This window comes from Melampsora larici-populina (genome assembly GCF_000204055.1).
Source record: "Melampsora larici-populina 98AG31 unplaced genomic scaffold MELLAscaffold_5, whole genome shotgun sequence".
In the NCBI taxonomy this organism is placed as follows: domain Eukaryota; kingdom Fungi; phylum Basidiomycota; class Pucciniomycetes; order Pucciniales; family Melampsoraceae; genus Melampsora; species Melampsora laricis-populina.
Genome location: NW_006768769.1, coordinates 1,557,752 through 1,579,971, shown reverse-complemented (window position 1 = coordinate 1,579,971; position 22,220 = coordinate 1,557,752). Strand labels below are relative to the sequence as shown.

At 41.6% G+C, this 22,220-nt stretch overlaps 5 protein-coding genes across 5 annotated transcripts; all 5 read left to right on the top strand.

Moving 5' to 3' along the window:
* Window positions 1–211: 211 nt before the first annotated feature.
* Window positions 212–3,064, top strand: MELLADRAFT_103198 (uncharacterized protein; the record flags this gene model as incomplete). The annotated part of the gene is made up of 11 exons (XM_007406115.1): window positions 212–439; window positions 528–844; window positions 957–1,142; window positions 1,211–1,243; window positions 1,324–1,405; window positions 1,477–1,540; window positions 1,610–1,748; window positions 1,817–1,826; window positions 1,964–2,257; window positions 2,389–2,754; window positions 2,825–3,064. 11 exons carry the CDS (start codon window positions 212–214, stop codon window positions 3,062–3,064), a joined length of 1,959 nt encoding a protein of 652 aa, XP_007406177.1.
* Window positions 3,065–6,143: 3,079 nt separating this feature from the next.
* On the top strand, window positions 6,144–6,897 carry MELLADRAFT_123830 (uncharacterized protein; the record flags this gene model as incomplete). The annotated part of the gene is made up of 5 exons (XM_007406116.1): window positions 6,144–6,297; window positions 6,385–6,450; window positions 6,546–6,653; window positions 6,738–6,803; window positions 6,869–6,897. 5 exons carry the CDS (start codon window positions 6,144–6,146, stop codon window positions 6,895–6,897), a joined length of 423 nt encoding a protein of 140 aa, XP_007406178.1.
* An 8,170-nt stretch (window positions 6,898–15,067) lies between these two features.
* Window positions 15,068–16,398, top strand: MELLADRAFT_123821 (uncharacterized protein; the record flags this gene model as incomplete). Its single annotated transcript, XM_007406117.1, has 5 exons — window positions 15,068–15,221; window positions 15,883–15,948; window positions 16,046–16,150; window positions 16,237–16,302; window positions 16,370–16,398. 5 exons carry the CDS (start codon window positions 15,068–15,070, stop codon window positions 16,396–16,398), a joined length of 420 nt encoding a protein of 139 aa, XP_007406179.1.
* A 744-nt stretch (window positions 16,399–17,142) lies between these two features.
* On the top strand, window positions 17,143–19,177 carry MELLADRAFT_76868 (uncharacterized protein; the record flags this gene model as incomplete). The annotated part of the gene is made up of 7 exons (XM_007406118.1): window positions 17,143–17,294; window positions 17,367–17,438; window positions 17,522–17,921; window positions 17,991–18,153; window positions 18,224–18,339; window positions 18,411–18,511; window positions 18,585–19,177. 7 exons carry the CDS (start codon window positions 17,161–17,163, stop codon window positions 18,667–18,669), a joined length of 1,071 nt encoding a protein of 356 aa, XP_007406180.1.
* Window positions 19,178–20,395: 1,218 nt separating this feature from the next.
* MELLADRAFT_60310 (uncharacterized protein) lies at window positions 20,396–21,309 on the top strand (the record flags this gene model as incomplete). Its single annotated transcript, XM_007406119.1, has 4 exons — window positions 20,396–20,692; window positions 20,824–20,833; window positions 20,924–20,971; window positions 21,161–21,309. The coding sequence occupies 4 exons, from the start codon at window positions 20,396–20,398 to the stop codon at window positions 21,307–21,309; spliced, it is 504 nt and encodes a 167-aa protein (XP_007406181.1).
* Between the last annotated feature and the right edge of the window lie 911 nt (window positions 21,310–22,220).

Below are 22,220 nucleotides of genomic sequence, written 5' to 3'. Positions count from 1 at the left end.
GCCATCGTTTCAGTCTAACTAGATTTTTCAGACTACAATTATTCACTCAGACTATATACGAAGATGAATCGGAGTAGATTTGGGAGTCGTTTGAACCATCGCACTGAGTTTGGAAAGGTCGTCTTTCTGCCAAAAAAAATCCATACGATCACGAGTTTTTCAAAGAGCGCCCGACAAGAAACCGCGAAAAGTTTCGATAGAGACAACCAGGATGAGAACCTCGATCTTTGTTTTCTCGGTGGTCACATTCGGAAACATATTCGTCTACCATTCATTCATCCTATCTTTGAAGATTCCGATTCCAAGTACCTCAAACATTCTCAATCGTCGATGGCTTTCGAAGAGAGACGAAGCGATCCCTACTTCGCCTAGTGGAGGTTATGCTCCTTCATGGCAACCCTGTCCTGAAGGTTTACAAGTCCGACAGCCATCCGTGGATGTAAGTTATCAAATTCTCTCACAAGCAAGAATAATCAAAACTGTGTAGATAAAGTTTCCCTGATGTTGAATTCACACTATCCAATCAGGGACCCTTAAATTCCAAAGAGCTTGAATACGTGAATCAAAAATCATCTAAATCAATACCACTTTGGAGGGATTATTTATCAAACGTCGGTTTAATCGATTTCGATGTGGATTTATTCCTTTCAAATGCTACGAAAGATTCAAATCAAGCATCAAAAAGTTTACCGAACTTTGGATTTGCTATATCAGGTGGTGGAGCTCGAGCTGGACTAGTAGGAGCAGGTGTACTAAATGGATTTGACGGGAGGAACCCGGAAGCTCATAAAATGAGAACTGGTGGATTACTTCAACTTGCTAATTATGCGGCTGGACTCTCAGGGTGGGTGATTGCGTCTCTCATTCTCATCGCCGTGATCGATTGGCGGTAGACAATATATGTTGATGTATCAATGAGCTGAAGCTTCTTTGGATGAATGTTTTTTCCTTTCCAGAGGTTCATGGCTACTTGGAAGCTGGGCCACTTCAAATTTTCCGAGATTCACATCTCTCAATGAAACGGTTTGGAAATTAACAGAACCAGACGCACTTTATGACCTTCATATCTTGAAGCAAATAGATCGAGACTTGCAAACAGCAACAGAAAAAGCTAAAGCTGGTTTTGAGACGAGTATAGTGGAGTGTGTATGATTCGATTTCCATGTGGTTGAGAGATTGACAAATACTTCTTCAATTTGTTTCTGCTCAGTGCTTGGGCTCAGTTGATTGTCGATCATACAATGTAAGAAGATATCCCCACCAAGCACTCTTTAATGGTTGAAGTCCATCTGATGGTTCATTGATGCCAATTTCTTCTTCCAGAAACACGACACAAAATGCCAACGCGGTCCTTTTATCCTCTGTGAGGAATTTGACGGGATATTCTACTCATTATGCTCCATTTGTGAGTTTTATCTTTGATAGGTCTGAAACGCAAGTCGCACTTCCTGGATTAATTGTGATATCTCTAATCAGATTATTGTCACAGCAACTTCGAGAGCACAAGGAAAAGGAGATATGTCATTAGAAAACCCAGTTTGTATGTTATCATCTGTCTATATTCAAGCAATTTGAATCACGAAAAGTAATGGGCCATCAATTATCTCAGATGAGTTTACACCAGAGGAATTCGGAACTTGGCATCCTTCTCTCAATGCTTTCATTCCTATCGAACTCTTGGGTACTAAAATCAACCAGGGTCTGCCATATCGTGGAGATCAGTGTGTAGTAGGGTTTGATTCTATGGGGTTAGTGTAGCACGTCTCTCTTTACAATCAAGTGATGTTCCTCTATACTAACATAATCTTCTTCAAAGGTTTATTATGGTGAGAAGAAGTCCAATATCTGATACATTCCATCAAACCTTCCCAGACCATACATGTCAAAGGCATCCCTCCCAATCGAAACCAAACAAAAGACTAAATAATGTGACATCCTTTTGACACGAATTTGCAAAACAAAGGCAACCAGCAGTAATGTGTTCTCACTCTCGAGCAAAACAGACGGACAACCATTTTTTATCGCATTGGCACATAAATTTCTCAACGCATTAGCTCAAAATGTATTTGATGAATCAATCATTCCTAATCCATTTCGTGGACTCGGGTTAGGTTATGGTCTCAATAGTGGTTATCCAGCAAGAGATGATGATAACCTTTATTTAGCTGACTCTAGTCTATCCGGAGAAACACTTCCTCTGTGGCCCTTAATCCAGCCTAGTCGAAATTTGGATGCGATCATCGCAGTTGATTCTTCAGTAAATTCTTCTCTGTCTTTCCTTTCATTCCCGTGTTTGTTTTATTCCCTGACAGTTTCTTGACGATTAAGCAGAATCGAGCCAAGCCTAGTCTAAATATACATGCATGTCAGTCTCCACGGTTTTTCAAGGTATCGCCACGGAAATGTAAGGTTGAATATATAGTGAGACCTAATTCATTCGCACAGATCCTAATGGTACGAGTCTTTATGCGTCATACGCGAAAACCTTGCAACCGGACTATGAAGCTTATAGCTTTCCACGGCAAGTCCCTCCAACATGAATTTTGGTATTCAATCTGGCTCACTCCACTTCTTGAAATGTGGGTGGATGATAGGGTACCAGATCCATACGAGGGAGAATTCTCGAGACGGGGATACAATAAACGACCAGTGTTTTTCGGGTGTAATGACAAGAAAGGAGCTTTAATCATCTACCTCCCCAATTATTATATCGTAGCAAGTACTGATGCACCCACGGCGCAGATGCAATTTAGGGTAAATTGTCAAAGATCACGAATTACTCATATATATGATGCTCAAATCTGATTTTATCTCAATTTAATAGCATACTGAATTAGATGGATACTTCTCAAATGGATTCGCAATTGCCACTCAATCAAAAGACTCGACAGATGAATTAAGTGATACATTAGAAGATAATCTCAATCGAATAGGAGCTTCAAACCCAATAGAATGGTCAGCTTGTTTAGCTTGTGCTCTTATAGATAGACAGCACAAACGGAATGGTATGGATCGTACAAGCCAATGTCAAAGTTGTTTTGATCAGTATTGTGCAATTGATTAAAGCCAGGTTTTTGTTTCACTTGTTAGACTTTAAGTGTTTATCTTTCTTGTCATCATTCATTCAGATCTCTTTCTTTTCCTTCTTCAAACTGGACTCAAAGCTGGATTCTATTGCAATTTTTTTTTCAAATGGTTTGAATATATTTTAGGGTTATATATGTCTATAGATTGTTTTCTTTTTGCTTCTGTAAAGTTTGAAACTTCATGAAACAGTAGAATTTTGGAAAGGAAAAGAGTTGTATAAAATTAAGGTCAATAATGATTTTTTTTGTGTGAAAAAAGTTTGGTCTGGCCATCCTAAGTAGTCCATCTGTAATTGTTATAATTGAGTAGCTCAAATTGATTGCCAATCTCTTGATCTCATTCTCACGAAATAATCTCTTTTCATCTCCGCCTTTCTACTCAAGGGATCAAATTGACACAATCCATGCATGTACCTGGTGCAGATTTTGTTTTTTGTTTGCGTCTCCAAATAGATACCATGTATGCAAAATAGTCTCTGATGGAACAAAAACATGCCACATATCTCTCCCAAACTTCAGGGTGAAAAATATGTTTATCTGACTCGAAACATTTTTGGATCTAAGTATGAAATTAGGAAGCCATCTGACAGTCAAAGTCGAGTTTCTGTTTTCATGTTTGTCAAAACCCTAATCTCAGAAAAGCACGAAGTATTGAATACAATCGAGGCCTATCGAGACTCATAGTGGGGGACCAAAATCGTGGTCAAAGGACATAGTCTCAGATCTTAGCTGGCCATGACCCAGCTTGGCAAGAGGGTAAGGGCTGTGGCGGAGAGATGCGGTATCAGTCTTTTTCTGAGACTCCCTGAGACGGTCTCTGAGCCATACAGGGATAGTACAATTTCTTCCAGAGTGGCACTTTTTTTTTTTCGAGCGGGGCGCGCTTTTTTTCTCTGGTCTTCTCGGACTACCCAGGACTGTACAAAGGGATCTTGTAAGATTGACCGATCAGAAATAGATCAAAATCAACCAATATGAGAGAAGGAACCATGTTAACGGTGATTGATTTTGTGTGTTAATTTGTTTGCAATGTCAAATCAATCCCGTTTTGATGTGCTCCATCACACAGGACCAGGGCTGGGTTTCTCACAGGACAATGGTCCCTTTGATTCTCTCCATCATACACTTTGGACTTTGGTCAAACATTATGATTTCATGGAAAGAATGTAATATAATCGAATAACAGAGTATGAATGATTCACAAAAGAGTGAGATATTTGAGCCATCTTCATCAGCTGTTCACCAAGCTGCTAGCCACATGAACACCTGTATTCGCGATATTATGTTATGTGAACAAGGTTGTGGCTTGGTGGATTCCCTTCATTCCTTCTCTCGTGACTTTCTACAAGAAAAACCCAAGAAAAAGGGTTTGGTCATTAGTCATCAAAATGATGTTATTGCAGGTATTTCACCATTAGCATCATGACTGAACAATATCTTTCGATTATATTGTTTCACCATTAAAGCCCTAATTGTGATAATCAAAACCAATAGAGAATGGATGAATATTCAAACACAAAGAAAAAGAAAAAGAAACACCTGTAGGATCAAAAGGAGCAGATAAACGTTAAAGATACACCGATCGTTTTGGAGGATCAGCTTGATGTATCGTAGAAGAACATTCTGCAGGACTATGATTGATAGCAGCTGAGTCGAATCAATCACAAGCAAAAGGTTGAATGGGACTTTGGTGTAGAGTCGTGTGAAAATTTATTTGATTTGTTAAGAATCTGAGGAAAATCGATCGAAGCACGAGGAGAATCGATCGGAGCACGAGGAGCATCGATTGAAGTATGACAACATTCAACAGGAGTATGTGACAATTTGACTAAAGATGGTTGATTCAGAATTAATTAAAACCAAATGTGAAAAAACAAAACAAAAAGAAAATAAAAAATAAAGAAAACTTACTTACTAGGAAGAGGTGAAGTTGAAGTTGAAGTCCATAAACTTGATGCCGGCTAATAGTATAAGATCATCAAAAAAATCAATGTGAGTTATGAAGACAAAGAACCAAAGAAATTTCTAAAAGCTTATCAAAAAAAGTCAGGTTATCTTGATGCTTTCTGCCAATGCCTTGATGATAGGGGTTGGGCGATATTTCGACCAACCGGTTTTGCGCCTCTGAGAAGCCTCCCGAAAGGAGTCGAAGATGGCGGAGGACAAGTATTCTGGGTTTCACAGATCTGTTACGGATCTGAGCCCAGAGCCAAGAGTGTTTAGGCGATACCCAGGCAAGCTTTTGCCAGAAGAGATGGGTTAGGGGATATGTGAAAGGTGCAAAAGGGGTGTTTGCATGGCTTGTACTACGAGCCCAGCGGCGCAAATTGCTTTGCCCTGTAAGCCTTTTGAACGGGTGAAGCTTTGGAGTTCTCAAGAAACACTTCGTACTGGTGTGTATTTTTGCAAAGCAAAAAGATCGATAAAAGTTTTGGTCGGTTAAGGGTGGCTTCAATATTGCTTTCTAGCCATCTCGAAAGCATTCTTAAATCATTGAACTACGACTGAATGGGTTTTGCAAACCGGTTGGTCTAAATTTCGCCCAACCCCTGATGACTTCCTCTGAAGGCTTGTTGATGAAATTTTTTGAGTCGTTTCCCGGATATGGTACGCTGTACAAATGAACTATGGAGTGTGTATGAAGGGTGTACAGAAAGCCACTTTTTTTTGTAGCTCAGAGAGAGTCTCAGAAGAGTCTCAGAGCGACAGAGTCTCAGAAAAAGACTGATACTGTTACGCTCCCGGCTGTGGAGGAGAATTTAGCTGTAATCATTGTTGAAGAATGTTCAATGCACAGAAACTTGGATGAAGGCGGAAGGTCGAAGACTCAAGAGTCTGGTTCGCCATCTGCCAATTCAGAAGCCAAGGGACTTTGTTAACATAAAGGCCCGCGTGGCACGGTGTCTCGTTCGCATTTCTTTTTGTGAACGAGTAACGGAAGCCTCGCACCGATCCAACCCTTTTACAAACGTATATTTTTGCTAATACCGTCTACCATTGATATCGCTTGATCTTCGCCTTTGTGGCTATCCTTTCTCCTTTGCTTTGCTCACCAGCATGTTTCACCATTCTTTTCTTAAAATCACTGTGCTAGTCTCCTTATGCCTCGGAGCACTCCTTGTGTCATCAAACCCCGCGCCGCACTCGCCTTACTTCACACTAGAATGCCGCGGCTTTTTCTCAGGAGGTAGTCATCATGAGGCGATCGTTGGTGAGTTGCGATTTTATATTTTGCTGTCCAATCTGAACGCGATTCACCTCAAACTTCAACTAAACATGTCTCTTCTGCCATTTTAAGCATGTCAACCGGGCAGGGATTCACTTGCCCAAAAAAATTGCAAAAACTGGGGCTGTTTCCATTCGGGTAGGTATCTTTAGGTACAGTAACTCATTGTGTGATGATCAATTCTTGCAAAAAGCTGAATAGTGCATATCTCATTCATGAATGTAAATCTGTAGGAAATAAATGGGTCGAATTGGATAACTGCATACTTGATGGCACCAGCAGTGGCTTCAGCAAACAACAGTGTGTGGGGTACAGTTGGCTGCCTGATCTTGGACGATTTGGTGCGTGTACATCTTTGTACACTCCTTTTTTCCGTAGCTCATTGTAGACTTTCATCACCTTAACATGGGGATCAAATCACTCAGGTTGTCACAATCACGGACGTTACTTTTATCAGTGCGACGGGACCCCAGAGACAATCCCGTTCATAAGTGAGTCGAATCCATGACGCTCAGCGAAACCTAAATTATTGACGAGATGATTTTGTTGCTCTCAGCCTGTACAATGTCATGCTATGATGATTAGATTTTACTAGAGGAATGAAATGTCAGATTGAGCCATGCCTGATGGTCCTCCTAGAAAGAGGACCATAATAGACATCAGAATTGGTCATAGGAATTTTGTGCATTACATCCAGATTGATCTATTTAATGTATTTTGAAGAGCTTCTTTTACAATATATTCACTAATTATTTTGTTCACAGTGTCAATTTTATTATTGAATCAATTTTGCAGTGATGCATCCTCAAAAATAAGGTCTTACAGGAGTACAAAATATTTCAAGATAGTATCCTCAAATCTCTTCATCTATGTATCTATGCTATACTTTACCTGGGACCTTGGTCTGGAAGATTGATTACCATCCTGGCAGCTTGAGTGGTTGGAGATGTCTAATTCTGCGGCCAGATCTAGGCTTGTCCTGAGAAAGCTTACACATCAAGTAATTGTAGTTTCAAAACTGAACCCTCCTCATCAATTCCATACTAACTCAATCCGATCTTTCCAACAGACCAACAAACTGACAGTGCAGTCTAGATTTTTGACTGTCTATTCCAAGTTTTAGAACTTGAGTGGATCACACAGCCCAAGGTTCTGCATGATAGAGGGAGACACTACAGTCAGGCCTGGTACCACAGAGGGATAGTCTATTTGCTAGAGTTTTTGATTATTGTAATGCAATATGGTTGCCAAGTCCTGTGGCAACATGTCAAGCATGATTTTCCACATAGAAGGACTGAAAGACGAGTAAAATAAAAGTACTTGGTCTGAAAAGTTGAGGGACCAGGAATTTTTGACTGTTTAACTTTGGGGGATCCAACAACACAAGAGCTATGCGTGCAAGCATGTGACACCATGTGGCCTAACCAGCAAGCAAATGCCATGGCACATCCCGGAGCTATGTGACGGATGGGAGCCAAAGACCTAGAACCAAAATTGTGTTCAAAGGACATATTGTAGGCTCAGATCTTAGCCGGTCATAGGTAGCTTGGCTAAATGGGGAAAACACATAGAAGTTGAACCTTGGATGAAGGTGGAATGCAGAAGGGTTTTGTTTGCACTTTTACAGTGATTCAAGATTCTTGTCAAGCTTCAGGGCCCTTGTTGCACGGCGCCTCGTTCACATTTCTTTTGGTGTTTAACAAAAGCTGGGCAGACAATGCAACCTGCTCCTGTACAAACGTACTTTGTTTTACTGTCTGACGATAAGATTTCTTCATCACCTTTGTTGCTATCCTCTCTCTTTTACGTTACTTATCAACATGTTTCACCAGTCTTTTCTCAAAATCGCTGTGCTAGTTTGCACTTTGTGCCTCGGAGCACTTCTTGTATCATCAAAACCCGCGGGGGAATCTGCTTACTTCACAACCTTATGCAAAGGTGGATTTTCAGGAGGTGATTATTGGGAGGATATCGTTGGTAGGTTTTGATCTTATCTCTTTGCCGTCAAATTTGAACGTGATTCATTACACAGCTGATCAACTGATTATTCGGGGATGGTACGTGAGTATTATCAGAGTGGAATATGTGGAAAGTGAGGAAATCAGCAAAGGTTGTTGTCGAGCACTCACGAAAGAGGTGCAACAAAATTGGCACTGCGACTTTCCCCCCAACGGAAGACCCGCGCCAAGCCAGTCCAGATTTTTCATTCCTCTAGCAAATGTTTTGTAATTCTCAATTTCACTTTTTCCAAGTTGTTGATCTTTTCACATCTACTTCCTATATACAAAAGTACACTATACACTTAATAAACGTATCCAAGTACAAGCGTTATCCATTTTCGTTGTAATAGTGTACCTGTTTCTTCAAAACTAGTTCTTCTCAGTTATATTGTCTCTTTCGTTGTTTTTTTCGTCGTTTATCGTCAGAAATGCAGAATGATCAAGAACTATCTCGCCAAGAAATCGAAAGAGTTAATAACTCAACTTCCACCTTTAAAAGAATCGATGCCCTGCTTTTCAAATACGACAAGGCGGGGGGCAGCAGAGCTGTCGACATGCGTACCTTACGCGACCAGTTCGCCGAAATCATTCCGCCGACCGACGGAAACTTGGAAAATTTCACGTACAATTTCTCCGTCTTTGCTAGAGCAGCAATCGAGCTGGACTCACGCTCTAATCGGCCCTTATGGAAGATGGTTGGCGAAAATCATGTATGGCCAACCACGGCCAGAGACCTCATGCGCGCCGAGCCGGCTGTCCTCATCACCGGCACAGTCTTTAAACATCCAGCAAGATCTGAGTTTCAGTACCAGGTTCCATCAAATTTACTCACCGAAATTAGTAACGCCAGGTCAGCAGCTAGACATGCCAACGCTGAAGGGCCGTCAAGCTCTCGCAGAAGAGACAATGGCCGTCGTTCGAGAAGCCCTCATCGCTCCTCTCGACGTGCCAGTCCAGACCGCAGGCGACGCGGCTACAGAAGCCCAGCGCGGCGAACCTTCACCTCGAACAGCCCAACCAGGCACTCGCACCACCATTCGGAGCGCTCCAGACGCCGATCGAGAAGCCCTAGGCGACGATCAAAGTCCCCCAGACACAGGTCTCGGAGTCCCAGGCGCCGCTCAGAATCACACAAACGGCGCTCAGGAACCCCAGAGGGTAGGCCTCCACAAGACCTACCTGAACAAAGCTCGTCGTACAGAAGGACTTGGTTCGACAACTCGCCAGAAACGACCCAGCCAAGTTCTCTCCTTAACAGGATCGACAACTCACTGTTCAACCGCATTGCACCTGCACCAAACCCCCACGTGGATAAAGGCAAGAAACGTCACATCTCGCCTTCCCCTGATCGTGTCGACTCTTCGACATCCCTGGATGCAGCCCTCAAAAAATTTATCACCTCCTTCAGCAAGCCAAAGAAGAAACTGGCATGCCAAGCGGCAGACGACGAGCTTCTCGAGGAACAACTCCCGCTCGCTGCCAAAGAGATCAACAGAATCAAATATGAATACAAAGAGGACATGCGGAAATCAATCCAGATCTTCGAAAGCTGTCGAAGCAAGCCCAATAGGTGGCCAACGTCGCAAATCAAGGACTTACTATCTTACGACTATGTGGATCTTGAGAAGCTCAACTCGGAAATCTTCGGCAAACCCGGATCCGCAAAGTCCATCAAAATCAACGATGCCAGAGACCTTGAATTCAAAGAAAAAGTCAAAGGCACACCAATCAACAACTTGGTGCATTGGCTCGAACTCATTGGCATTCTTCGTCAAGCATACCAAGCGGCCTTCCCGCCGGCAAAGGAAGACATTGGAAAGTATTTCGATCATATCGTCAAGCAAGCAGGCAGGGCTTCCCGGGGGATCCACTGGAAAGACGTTCGAGACTACGATGCAGAAATGCGTCTTGAGTTCTCTCGTAACTCCTGGATCCCCTTCGGAAACTGGATGCACGAAGAGCTCGACGGCATCAAGAGCAAACACCTATTCAGCAAGATCAGTCGACTCAACGACGATTCAAAGGCTGAACAGCCAACGGCAAGCTCGTCCCGAACCTCATCAAAGAAGCCAGAGTCGTCCTCATGGTCCAAACCCAAGACGAAGAAATCGGACAAACCACCATGATCGCGTATCGATTTTCCTTACGATCTTAAGAACTCTAGCAAATGGCATCTTAGCGATACTCCTTGCAACAACTGGAACGCTAACATTTGCAAAAAGTCGGACGACGACTGCGAGCGACGCCATAACTTATGCAACAAGGTGGGATGTGATGCCCCTCATAGAGGAATCATCGCGCACGCATAGGCCCAATGACCGAAAATTCCTCCGGGGCCTAGAAGTAGAGCCAGATGCCGAACATTTCTCGGCTTCAGTCAACTTCTCTTTAGACGCCGAACCCCTCCCTTCTGCACCGGACCTTTCTGATGATCCACTGGCCGCCTTTGCCATCAAAAAGAACCCTCACCTTTTCAAAATAATCTGTCCAATAAATTCCTCTCGGCTACGCCTCATGACAAAATCCCACCCCAACCAACCATTCATCGAGTCGATCTTACTTGGCCTCCAAGAAGGCTTCTGGCCACTTTCAACGCTCCCATCGCCAGAGACGACCATCCATCAAAACCATGTCAATTCCAAAGAAGGTCTCGAGCTCCTGCGCAAAACACGCGACAAGGACGTGAAACTCGGTAGATTTTCAGAAGGCTTTAACTCCCCCCTCCAAGGCATGAAATGTGCTCCTCTATGTCTTGCCACCAACAAACATTCGGGGAAAACCCGCATGTGTACGAACATGAGCTACGGCTCCCCATCCCCCAACGACCAAATCGACAAAACTAAAATTAAAATCAAACTCGACTCCATAGCCTCCTTTGTTCCCTCCCTCATCAAGAAACGAGCACCTCAGAAGAAACCACTAATGATCACTTCAAACTATGTATGGGTCGCACCTTCTAAGGGAAGCCCCAAGAAGACCGTTGCCTGGAAATCGGATGTTGATTCCGCTTTCAGAATTCTACCTGTACATCGACAATGGCAACTACGCCAAGCAATCAGAATTGAGAACAAGTACCATATCGACAGGTGTGTAAATTTCGGCTGCGCCAGCTCGCCAAAACTCTGGTGTAGCTTCTTCTCCGTGGTCCTGTGGATCGCCTACTACGAGCTCGGCATTACCGACCTCAACTCCTACATGGACAACTCATGGGGGGTCAACCTGGCCACCGAGCTCGTCACTTTCAAAAGCCACTGCATACCGCTAAGCCAAGCAAAGTTCCTTTCCCTGTTCGATTTCCTGAACATCCCATGGGCATGGGAAAAGCAGCTTTGGGGCAGCAAGCTCGAAATCATTGGACACATGATTGACTGCGACACGATGACGATAGCGCTAGCGGAAGAAAAACGGTCGGCTCTGGTGGCGCAGCTGGAACAATTCGTCCTCTGCCAATCCCAGCCCTTAATCGAATGGCAGCGCCTGACCGGTTGGGCCAATTGGGCACTAAATACGTTCCCTCTCGGCAGATGGTCTCTGCAATCATCTTGGGACAAGATAGCAGGAAAGACATTACGCAACGCCAACGTTCCGCTGAACAAAACCACGAGAGAAGACCTGAAATGGCTGGCAGAAGCCCTGAGACAATGGAACGGCAGGACTATCATGAGCTCATTCCACTGGGAGCTCGAATCAGCGGACGCCGTGTTCTTCTGTGACGCCTGTCCGACGGGAATCGGGATCTGGAACCCGAGGTCCAACAAAACGTGGGACATGACTCTACCTCCGCCATCTAGAGAAATCTACTGGGCCGAACTCCTAGCAGTAGTCACGGCGATCGACCTGTCGCTCGCAGCATCTCCAACAAAAATCCTCATACTCACAGACAACAAATCCGTGTGCTATCTCTTTAGCACACACTGCCCAACAGATTCAGTTCGAGTTCTCTTCAGGCACGCGGTCTCCAAAATGCTGAAACACGATCTGAACATCACGGTAAGACACGTAGCAGGCAAACGAAACAGTATCGCCGAAGCCCTGTCTCGACGTCACATCATCCCAAACAGCAAAGCACAGCCCCCAACTACTGGTCACTGGCAGGCCAGTACATCCGATGTCTCCAAAATGTTTTCAACAAAACTTCAATTGGTTTTCAGCATAACATCCATCTGCTATCAAGATGTTTTGGGTCAGTTACCAGCAAAATATGTCATACCACCAAAATTGAGATGATGTCATACAGCATCATAAACCTGTACAAACCTGCTCCTGTATTTCCCCACCAAGAATATATAGTGTATCAACCTTTGTGACATAAATTGACTGAGTTATTGAGGTTTGAAAAAAAAATCACGGACAAAAAATACTATTTTTGTACTGTACCTAAGAATTGATTCTGGAATATCTTCCAGCTTCATCAATATACATACACAAAAAAATTGATATTCCTTTTGAAAACATGTTTCTCCACATTTTTGTCCCCTAGAACCTTCCTGTATGGGCAGTATTTCTATATGTAATTGTGGTGTGTACATGAGCAGTCAACAATTTGATTGATTCTTTGTTTCTAGGCAGAATACGGCAAAGTTTATGGCAGAAATTTTTGTCAAATACCATCTACATGTACATCAATCAAGATCAGGATGATTTTGGCAATATGTTCCCTCAAAATTTTTCTTGGGGCAAAGAACTTCAGAAAATCAAACTTGTTGCCACATTCAGGAATTACATGTAGAAATACTGCCCACCCTGGAGGGCGTTAGGGGACTCAAATGGGGAGAAACATGTTTTGAAAAGGAATATCAATTTTTTTGTGTCTGTATATTGATGAAGCTGGAAGATATTCCAGAATCAATTCTTAGGTATAGTACAAAAATAGTATTTTTTGTCCGTGATTTTTTTTTCAAACCTCAATAAAACAGTCAATTTATGTCACAAAGGTTAATAAACTATATATTCTTGGTGGGGAAATACAGGAGCAGGTTTGTACAGGTTTATGATGCTGTAGGACATCATCTCAATTTTGGTGGTCTCCCAACCACTTCTCAACAAATTCTCAATCGATGGATGTTATCCATTTGATATCCATTTCATAACTTTCTCATAACTTGCTCATAACTTGCTAGGGTTGGTGGGAGGCACTGGCCTGCCAGTGACTTGCGATTGGGGGCTGTGAAGCACCTCCCTCTCGCGTCCACCTAACCCTCCCAGCCATCCCAAAGTCCCTCGACGGAGGGATCCGCCGTTCGAAATAACACCGACATCGCGAACAACAACAACCCAAACCGTGCCCTGCTACATTCCTGCACTATCCATCTTTGCTTCAGAACCATGCCTTCCAAAAATCCTTCCACCAAACATGTTCTCTCGTTCGACGAGAGAGAAGACCTCAGCACAGCAGACCGTAACCACCATTTAGAACCAGCATCAAAATCAAAATACGAGTGTGGAGCCCACAGATTCCTCACCTTCTGCGAAGACCACAAAATCCTACCTGAACCGTCCGAAATCAATCTATGCCACTTCATCTCGGTAGTCGGCCGCGAGGTAAAACCGACAACCATCAAGACCTACCTTACCGGCATCACTTGCCACTTCAAACCCACCTTTCCGGATATAGTGGTTTACCGCTTATCGGACAATGTCAGACAAACCCTTATAGGCATCGAGAAGCAGCTATCCGAACCTACCAAACATGCAAACGCATTCACACTCATGGACCTTTCCATTGCCTCCAACGCCTTCAACTCATCATTCGATGATCTCCTCTTCAACACCATTCTGGCCTTGGGCTTCGCAGCCCTCCACAGACTCGGCGAGCTAGTGGTGCCCGACGTGCTAAAGCTTTGTAACGTCAGGAAGTCAATCCGTCGATCCACACTGGTGATATCAACATGCGGGAAAGTGGCTCAATACACCCTACCCTACCACAAAGGCGATCGAAAATTCAAGAGCAGCCCGGTAGCCATACTACGTCGGCCAAACTCTCGACTTTGCCCGGTACGGACTCTGGTCCGCTATGTAAACCTGAGAGACGACCTATTTCCATCCCACAGCATTCTCTTGATACGCTCTAATGGTGAACTGCCAACGAGGTCTTGGTTCATCTCCCGCCTCCAGTCCATCTTCAGGACGACTAGATCTGGCCACTCCCTCCGAGCTGGGGGGGCAACTGCGCTAGCACAGTCAGGAACCGCCTTATCAACCATCCAAGCGATTGGACGATGGCAATCTGATGCTTGGAAACTCTACGTCAGAAACCACCCGATACTCAATATGAAAGAGGCCGAAGACCACATGCCGCAGACCGGACTTACAGTCGGGGAGCATATTCAATTCCCAATGAATGCTCCTGTATGTACTCGTCCCTCCCAAGCTTCCCACATTTCGTTCGAACTGACCGTCCTGTCCTTCTCACAGCTACTGCCTGAAGACGGTCGGGCAAGTTCTCGAGACTATCCAACAGCACCAACTGTTGGATACACTGGTGAGTGCATCGTCCGTTGGACTTCACTCACACGTGCTGACGCTCGCCCTTTATAGGAGCCACGTCTACTGTTCGTTCCCGAAACACGCTGTTCAGCGACACAGAAGGACCACCATCCGGTGACAGTGAGCTCCCAGTGTTACACACTCGAGCTAAATTCCCAAACTGACTTTCCTGCTCCGCACGAAGCCAGGGCGCACGGCGTCGTACCCGGAGAAAATTCCCCGCCTAGACAGGGTCCCTCTCGTACGTGACTCGGCGTAACTCACCAATCATGCAGAGTCGTGCCACAGCGCCATACACCGCACATCAAGAATCTTTTACCTACCATCATCGACTCTCACAAATACGAGGGCGGTGTACTCTCTGCGCTCTAAAAAAGTCCGGCTTCGTCTTATGCAAACCAGGCCCCAGGGCCACATCTCTGAGTAACACACAACAACCCGCGCCACCGAACAAACTGATTCCTCGGGGATGGTACGTGAGTATTATCAGAGTGGAATATGTGGAAAGTGAGGAAATCAGCAAAGGTTGTTGTCGAGCACTCACGAAAGAGGTGCAACAAAATTGGCACTGCGACTTTCCCCCCAACGGAAGACCCGCGCCAAGCCAGTCCAGATTTTTCATTCCTCTAGCAAACGTTTTGTAATTCTCAATTTCACTTTTTCCAAGTTGTTGATCTTTTCACATCTACTTCCTATATACAAAAGTACACTATACACTTAATAAACGTATCCAAGTACAAGCGTTATCCATTTTCGTCGTAATAGTGTACCTGTTTCTTCAAAACTAGTTCTTCTCGGTTATATTGTCTCTTTCGTTGTTTTTTTTCCCGCCCACCACCCTCTAGTCAGACTGGGGTTAAGTTTCGGGCTAATTCTCTCACTTTCTCTTCTACGCGAGTAGGGGGGTCCCTCAGTGAGGGACCCAGCGCCGAGCTTTTTGGCCACCCGCAAGTACTCTCTGCGCTCTAAAAAAGTCCGGCTTCGTCTTATGCAAACCAGGCCCCAGGGCCACATCTCTGAGTAACACACAACAACCCGCGCCACCGAACAAACTGATTCCATATGTCTCTTCTAACGCTCGAAGTCTGTCAACCTGGAACGCATACACTGGCCCAGCAAAATTGCCATAACCGAGGCTGTTATCATAAGGGTAAGTATCATTTACATGAAGAAACTCATCGTGTGATGATGAATTCTCGCAAAGAAGCTCATTCGTGCACATCTACTTTATGAATGTCAATCTGTAGGAGACAAATGGGTTGAATTGGGTGGCTGTATACTTGAAGGCACCACCAGTGGCGAAACCACTCAAAGGTGCGCAAGGTATCATTGGTTAGACGAAGGAGGATACGGTGGGTCCCCCATCTCTTTAGCATCCTGTTTTCCATAGCTCATTTCAGACTTTTATACACCTTGGAATGTGGATCAAATTATTTAGGTTGTTATAACCATGGAGGTCGACATTATGTGTGCAAAGGGACTCCAGACAAAATCCCGTACATAAGTAAGCTAAATCCAAGACGTTCTACAAAGCCTAAAGAATTGACGAGATGGTCTTGTTCCTTTCTCAGCATGTACACAATGTTTTACCGATACTTAGATCCTATTCGAAGCACGAAAGGTCAGGTTGGTTCATGCTTAATTACTCCCTAGGAAGAGGACCACGATAGACATCAGAAAGACATGTGGATCTTGTGCACTACGTCGGATTTGATTGATTTACTTTGAAGTGCTGCTTCTGATAAAATTTCGATTTTTCTTGTTCATCATGTGATGCTTAATCATTCACTGAAGGAACACAAATGTTCAATTTTGCAAGGTTGAATCCTCAGAAACAGACGTTTATAGTGCCTTCAATTCTCCCTCGATGCATCGGTTCTGAAACTGTCACATAAACTTTGTGACTCTTTTTGTCATCCGATTTTTGCTTTCAACCTCTTCTTTGTGCCATATAAAGTGAGATGATCTTTGAGTGATACAGTTAATACAAGTTTTTTTCTCCATTGCCTCAACTTCAAGTGCTATTGGAGCCATTTGGCTATCAACCAAAATATGTTGTTCTAGGACCGGTAAAACACTTTCATTATCTGTAAGCCTGAAGAGTATCCTTGTGGGATTTTTAAAGAACAATGGTGATACTCTGGGAGACTTTCAAGCAGTTAAGCTTCAGGAGACTTCGATTGTATCACTTGCACGAATTTTGTTGTGAGTGCTGAAATGTGTTGAGGATGGTTTTGTGCCTTGGGGTTCTTTATGTTAAGTGGGTTTAAGTCTTAAGTACATAATTATCAGTGTTTTCCAAGTTTGAGTTGATTGGTTCTCTTGACCTCAGCCTCGACCATCACGATCAATCTCAAGAAAGATGACATCCACTCCATCCACTTCACTTTCAACTTCATCACTCGAATTAGATGTATCCAAATTTATCTCTCAATCAGGTTTCATGTATCGTGATGAAAACCATATAAGTAATTCATTACTTTGTTCGATTTGCTCGTTAGTCTTTTGCAAATCATTCTTTCCTCCAATCGATATTAAACTGATTTGTCCTTTTGATTTTCTTTTTAGTGAACCATGGATCGATCCTCTTGTGGCTTCTTTCTGTGGTCATATCTTTTGTAAGAAATGTATTCACACCTGGTAAGCTTTCATTCCTTGATTTCTCTGATCCCAAAAAAGCTTTAATTTGATCAATCAAACTGATTCTTCAAATCTATTCACAGGATTAAACATATACCTACTTGTCCAGTTGATCGATCACCATTAACACCATCACGTTTAACCCAACCTCCAAAGATCTTAAACGAATTAGTCCAAGAACTTGTGGTGTTTTGTTCATTAGGTTGTAGTTGGGAAGGTAGAAGAGATAATTGGAAAGATCATTTAGAAAGATATTGTCCTGAATCTAAATCGTCAATCCTTAACTTAGATTCATCTAATCATCAAGCCCAATCTCTTACTACAACTATAAACAATACAAATGAGAATCAGACACCTAAACTTGATGAAGAAGAAACCTTTAAAGAACGTTGGAAGAAATTAGCTAGAGAAATCACCATACTTAAAAAAGAATCAAAAGATTATATAGAAACGATTGAAATGTGGAAAGATAAAGTAGAGAAAGTAAGTCTTTAAAACAAACTGAGTTTTGACTTTTTGGTGATTTTCAAAAACCTAATGTAGTTGATTTAGCTTCAATTAGAATTAAAGAAATCAATCGAAAACTCTCCTACCATTGATCCTGGTTCACCTATTCGACATGATGATCCAAGTAGACCTTCTTCAACCGATCAACCAACTCATCGAGCAACCTGTGATTTCTGTCGTTGTCATATCCGTGGTACTCGTTACAAATGTCAGTCTCTCTTTCTTCTACTTGATGGATTTCTTTTCCCATTGTCTAATCCTTGGTTCTATTTCATCAGGTTTGAAATGTCCAGATTTAGATTCATGTGAAACTTGTTATGGTTCAATTTCTCATCATCATCCGATTCATGACTTTGTACCCATCCGAAACCCCTCAGATGTCAACGTTATTTCCGTAAGTTTTCCTCATCGTCATCTTTATCTTTCTATCCCAAGTTACTAATCTTATTGAACGAAAATAAGCAGTTACCCGAATGGAAAATAACTCATCCGAGAGTCAGTTGTAATCACTGTGGGTTTCAAGTCGTAGGACCTCGTTTCAAATGTACCTTATGTGCAGATTACGAGTTAAGTTTCTTTTTGATCTTCTCTGTTCCTTGAGATCTACTCGGACTGATTTGTATGTTTGCTTTTGATTAGTTTATGTCATCTTTGTTTCGCTTTACCTCGTCCTCCTCATCCTCTTAGTCATCCAATGACTCGTTTTGTTCATCCTCAAAGATGAAACGTTATTCTTTATATCTTTTTGTCTCTTATTGTAATGATCATTAGCTACAGGATGGAAAGTGTTTTGTTTAGTTTGTTTTGGTACCACTGATTTATTTAGCAAGTTGTCTTCTCAGTATTATTAGTATTCTTATCTCAATGTTTTGTTTTTGTATATTTTATAGGACTTGAAATTAGTACATCTTAAGATCATATCAATTTAAATGATATCTTTATTTTATTATTATCTTTTAGTATTCTTATTATTCTTAATCTCTTGTTGTAGTTTTAGAATCCTAAAAGAAACTCAAATTATGGGTTTTTTTGTTTATGTTTATATATATATGTATGTAAAAAGTATGAATTGTAAGATTTCTATCAAGTTTATCGGTTTGGATCTTATTTTGATTTCATTTTTTTTTTTGGTTTAGGTCTTGTGGTAGTAACAGTTTTGTGAATTTGTATGGTAATGTTTTGATCTAATTTGAGAATGAACAAGGCTTTGAACTTGGTCTTACATATCTTTGAATCCTGATCACAATGGAGTCATTCATGGTATGCCATATAGTTTTGGGTAAAGCTTGTTCTTTGTCTGTGGTACCGTTTTGTGTTCATGATTAGATTTATGTGTGTTTTACTCCCAACCAAATGTTGCCGTACATTTATCCCATCTGGCAACCAAATTCTCTCGAGTTACTCTCTTTTCTCATATTGTGAAAAGATACTACAAGAAAGAGGTCCTTAGTTTAAGCTTAGCATTTAGCGGGTTATGCAGGTGAAAGGGAGAAGGGAGTTGACTGGATGAGAAAGTCATAGAGGAAAGCTTGAAAGGGTTTCTTTTTCGAAAGAAACAAAACGAAATGTGATTCACACGTATAGATATCACTTCATAATCGATTTAGTCACAAATGTTCAACAAGAGGAAACTATGGTCAATTCCTGTTTCGGTAAAACGTAAAACATCGTCAACCCATGATCGTAATCCTCCTAATCATATTGGGTATCAATGGAGGCTTGGAATTAAATTTTAAAGGATCGAGCGCCTACAAGACTAACATCAACGTCGTCGATGTGACGATCTAACTCTGAGCTCCGAGCTTTAGCGAGGGACTTGAGGACCTATGCCCAAATTGTAGTGAGCAAACTTGTCTTCCCTCTACAGCTTTTCATACCGAAGATAACTGTTCATGTGTGCAACACTGAGGTAGAGTTCGAGGTCGGTGTTGTTGTCACTATGATCATCGATGAAGTAAAGTAATAAAGAGGTACTTATGATGATCAATTGCCTCTTCTGCTTTCGGTTCAATCAAAGGTACATATATGCTTTTTTTTCTATTTACGAATCTCATCCCTTATTTCGATTTTCATCAAATACTTCAAGTTCAAACTTTATCATATACTTTTTAAGAGAATATATTGTAGATATTTTCATTTAAAGATTGTATCAACATACCAAGATTTAAACAAGAAAATGTTTATGAAATTTAGTTTATTTTGTTCATATTTTTTCTTCCTTATGGTAAGTAATATTTCAATCATATATAAACCAAAAAACCGAGTATCAAAGCTGATGATCTTGCAACAACTTTAAATTTAATAAAAATCCATAATTAAATGATGGATAGATCAAAGAAATCAAATCAGAATCGGCTATTATAAAATATAAATGGACAGAATCAGATCCAGATTTTGCAGGTGAAGTAGTAGTTACATGGCAAAGAGATGGAACTTGTGAAGTACAAAATATGGGACAACAAAATATGGGACAAGGATATATGCAACAAGGGAATATGCAACAAGGGAATATGCAACAAGGAAATATGGGACAACAAACTATAAGCAGTGGTACTTGTGGTGATCCTATGATGGATATAAATAATTATATACCAGGTGGATATGATTCAATAGGGTTTGGAAAAGCTAGTTGGCAATATAGTCCAATGGATTGGGGAGGTTGTAATTCATTAAACACATTAAAACTGAGTCTCTTTCCAAAGGGAGATCAAAAATCACCTCAACAATTCCGGTTGCAGGTAAGAGAGGTAAGTCTTTTTTGATCAATTTAAAACCTGGTATATAATTTGATTTGGGTATTTAAATTTAATGAATTCTCCATTGATCAATTGAACAAAATTGGATTGTAAAATGATCTCATAAAAAATGAAATTACTAGATGTGTTGTGGTAAGTGAATCATACTCCTTATATATATTTCAAAACTTATTAAATCACAATCTCAAACTTTTTAATGGCTTTTTTCTCTCTTTCTGATAGATAAAAAATGTGCAGAAAACTCTTTACCTAATGTTGATTGTTTGTATGGTAAGTCAATCTGATCCATCAAAATAATGTAGAAAACAAACACAGTGCCCATGTGGACTGCCCCAGATATTGGGGGCTTCAATAAGTACAAAGGCTTGCCTTTGTCCTCTTGAGGGCCCTCAACGTCTAGGGCTCCCTCCACAGGCACAGTGAAAGTAATTTGAACTGATTATCTATTATTATTGTTAGGTCCACCTGGTAAAGTATTAAATTGGAATACATATTGGATTGATCCATGTTTCAATTTACCAAGAAATCAAACAGCTGTTACACAAACTCAAACACCTGTTACACAACCTCAAACATCACCTGCACAAATTCCAACAGGTTCTGTTTGATTTTGTTTTTCCAAATTCAAAATATTGTTCTTTTACAAAATGATCTCAAATTTTAATTTCTATATATCTGGCTTGTAGATAACTCATCAGACAATTGTTTTTATATATTTATTGCAGAGTATCTTTTAGATTCATAAGTACACCCAACATTTTAAAATCACAGTTGGAACAAAAAAAACTTCCTTTTAGTTTAAACTTAACTAGTCATTTGGGTGGTGGGCACCGCACTGGAGTGGACCTTTCAAGTTTAGTTTGATAGTTTGATTTATAACAACATGCAGATGTATCTTGTACCTCAGATGCATGTCTAGTTGAATGTAGAGCAATTAATCTGATGCATTTGATTCCAACTCAAAGGCATCAATAAGGTGACCAGTGAAGATAGCATAAATCTGGCTACAGCTCTGGGTATAAATCAACTTGCTTCATGAATCAGAGAAGGGAAGCTAAATGAGGGAGGACATAAAAATATAGATACATATATTGAGACCCAAAAGATTAGTACATGAGTGTAGGAACAGAATAAACCAAGGAAAACATTGTCTTAAAGAGATTCATGAAGTTGAAAGGAAAGTAAAAGAGAAAGGATATAAAATAAACAAAGAACCAAAAGATACAAAAAGAATAGAGTCATTGAGGTAACTTTTATCCATGTTCTCCACCAAGGTAAGAACCTCTGAATACTCTCCATGAACCTAGATACCTGATCTAAGCCACTCCTGAGATGAAGCAGATTGCTCAACAGTACGGCTTGCCATAGCCAATTGATCAGAGCCACATACATGATCAGCTGCACCTGAAAAGCCCCATTCACAAGAACATGTTGGTCCAGAGCATCCCAAAAGTTGCAATGCATGAGAGCAAGGACATGAAATGCCCCAGAATTGTCCTAAAAAATAAGAGGTAGTCAG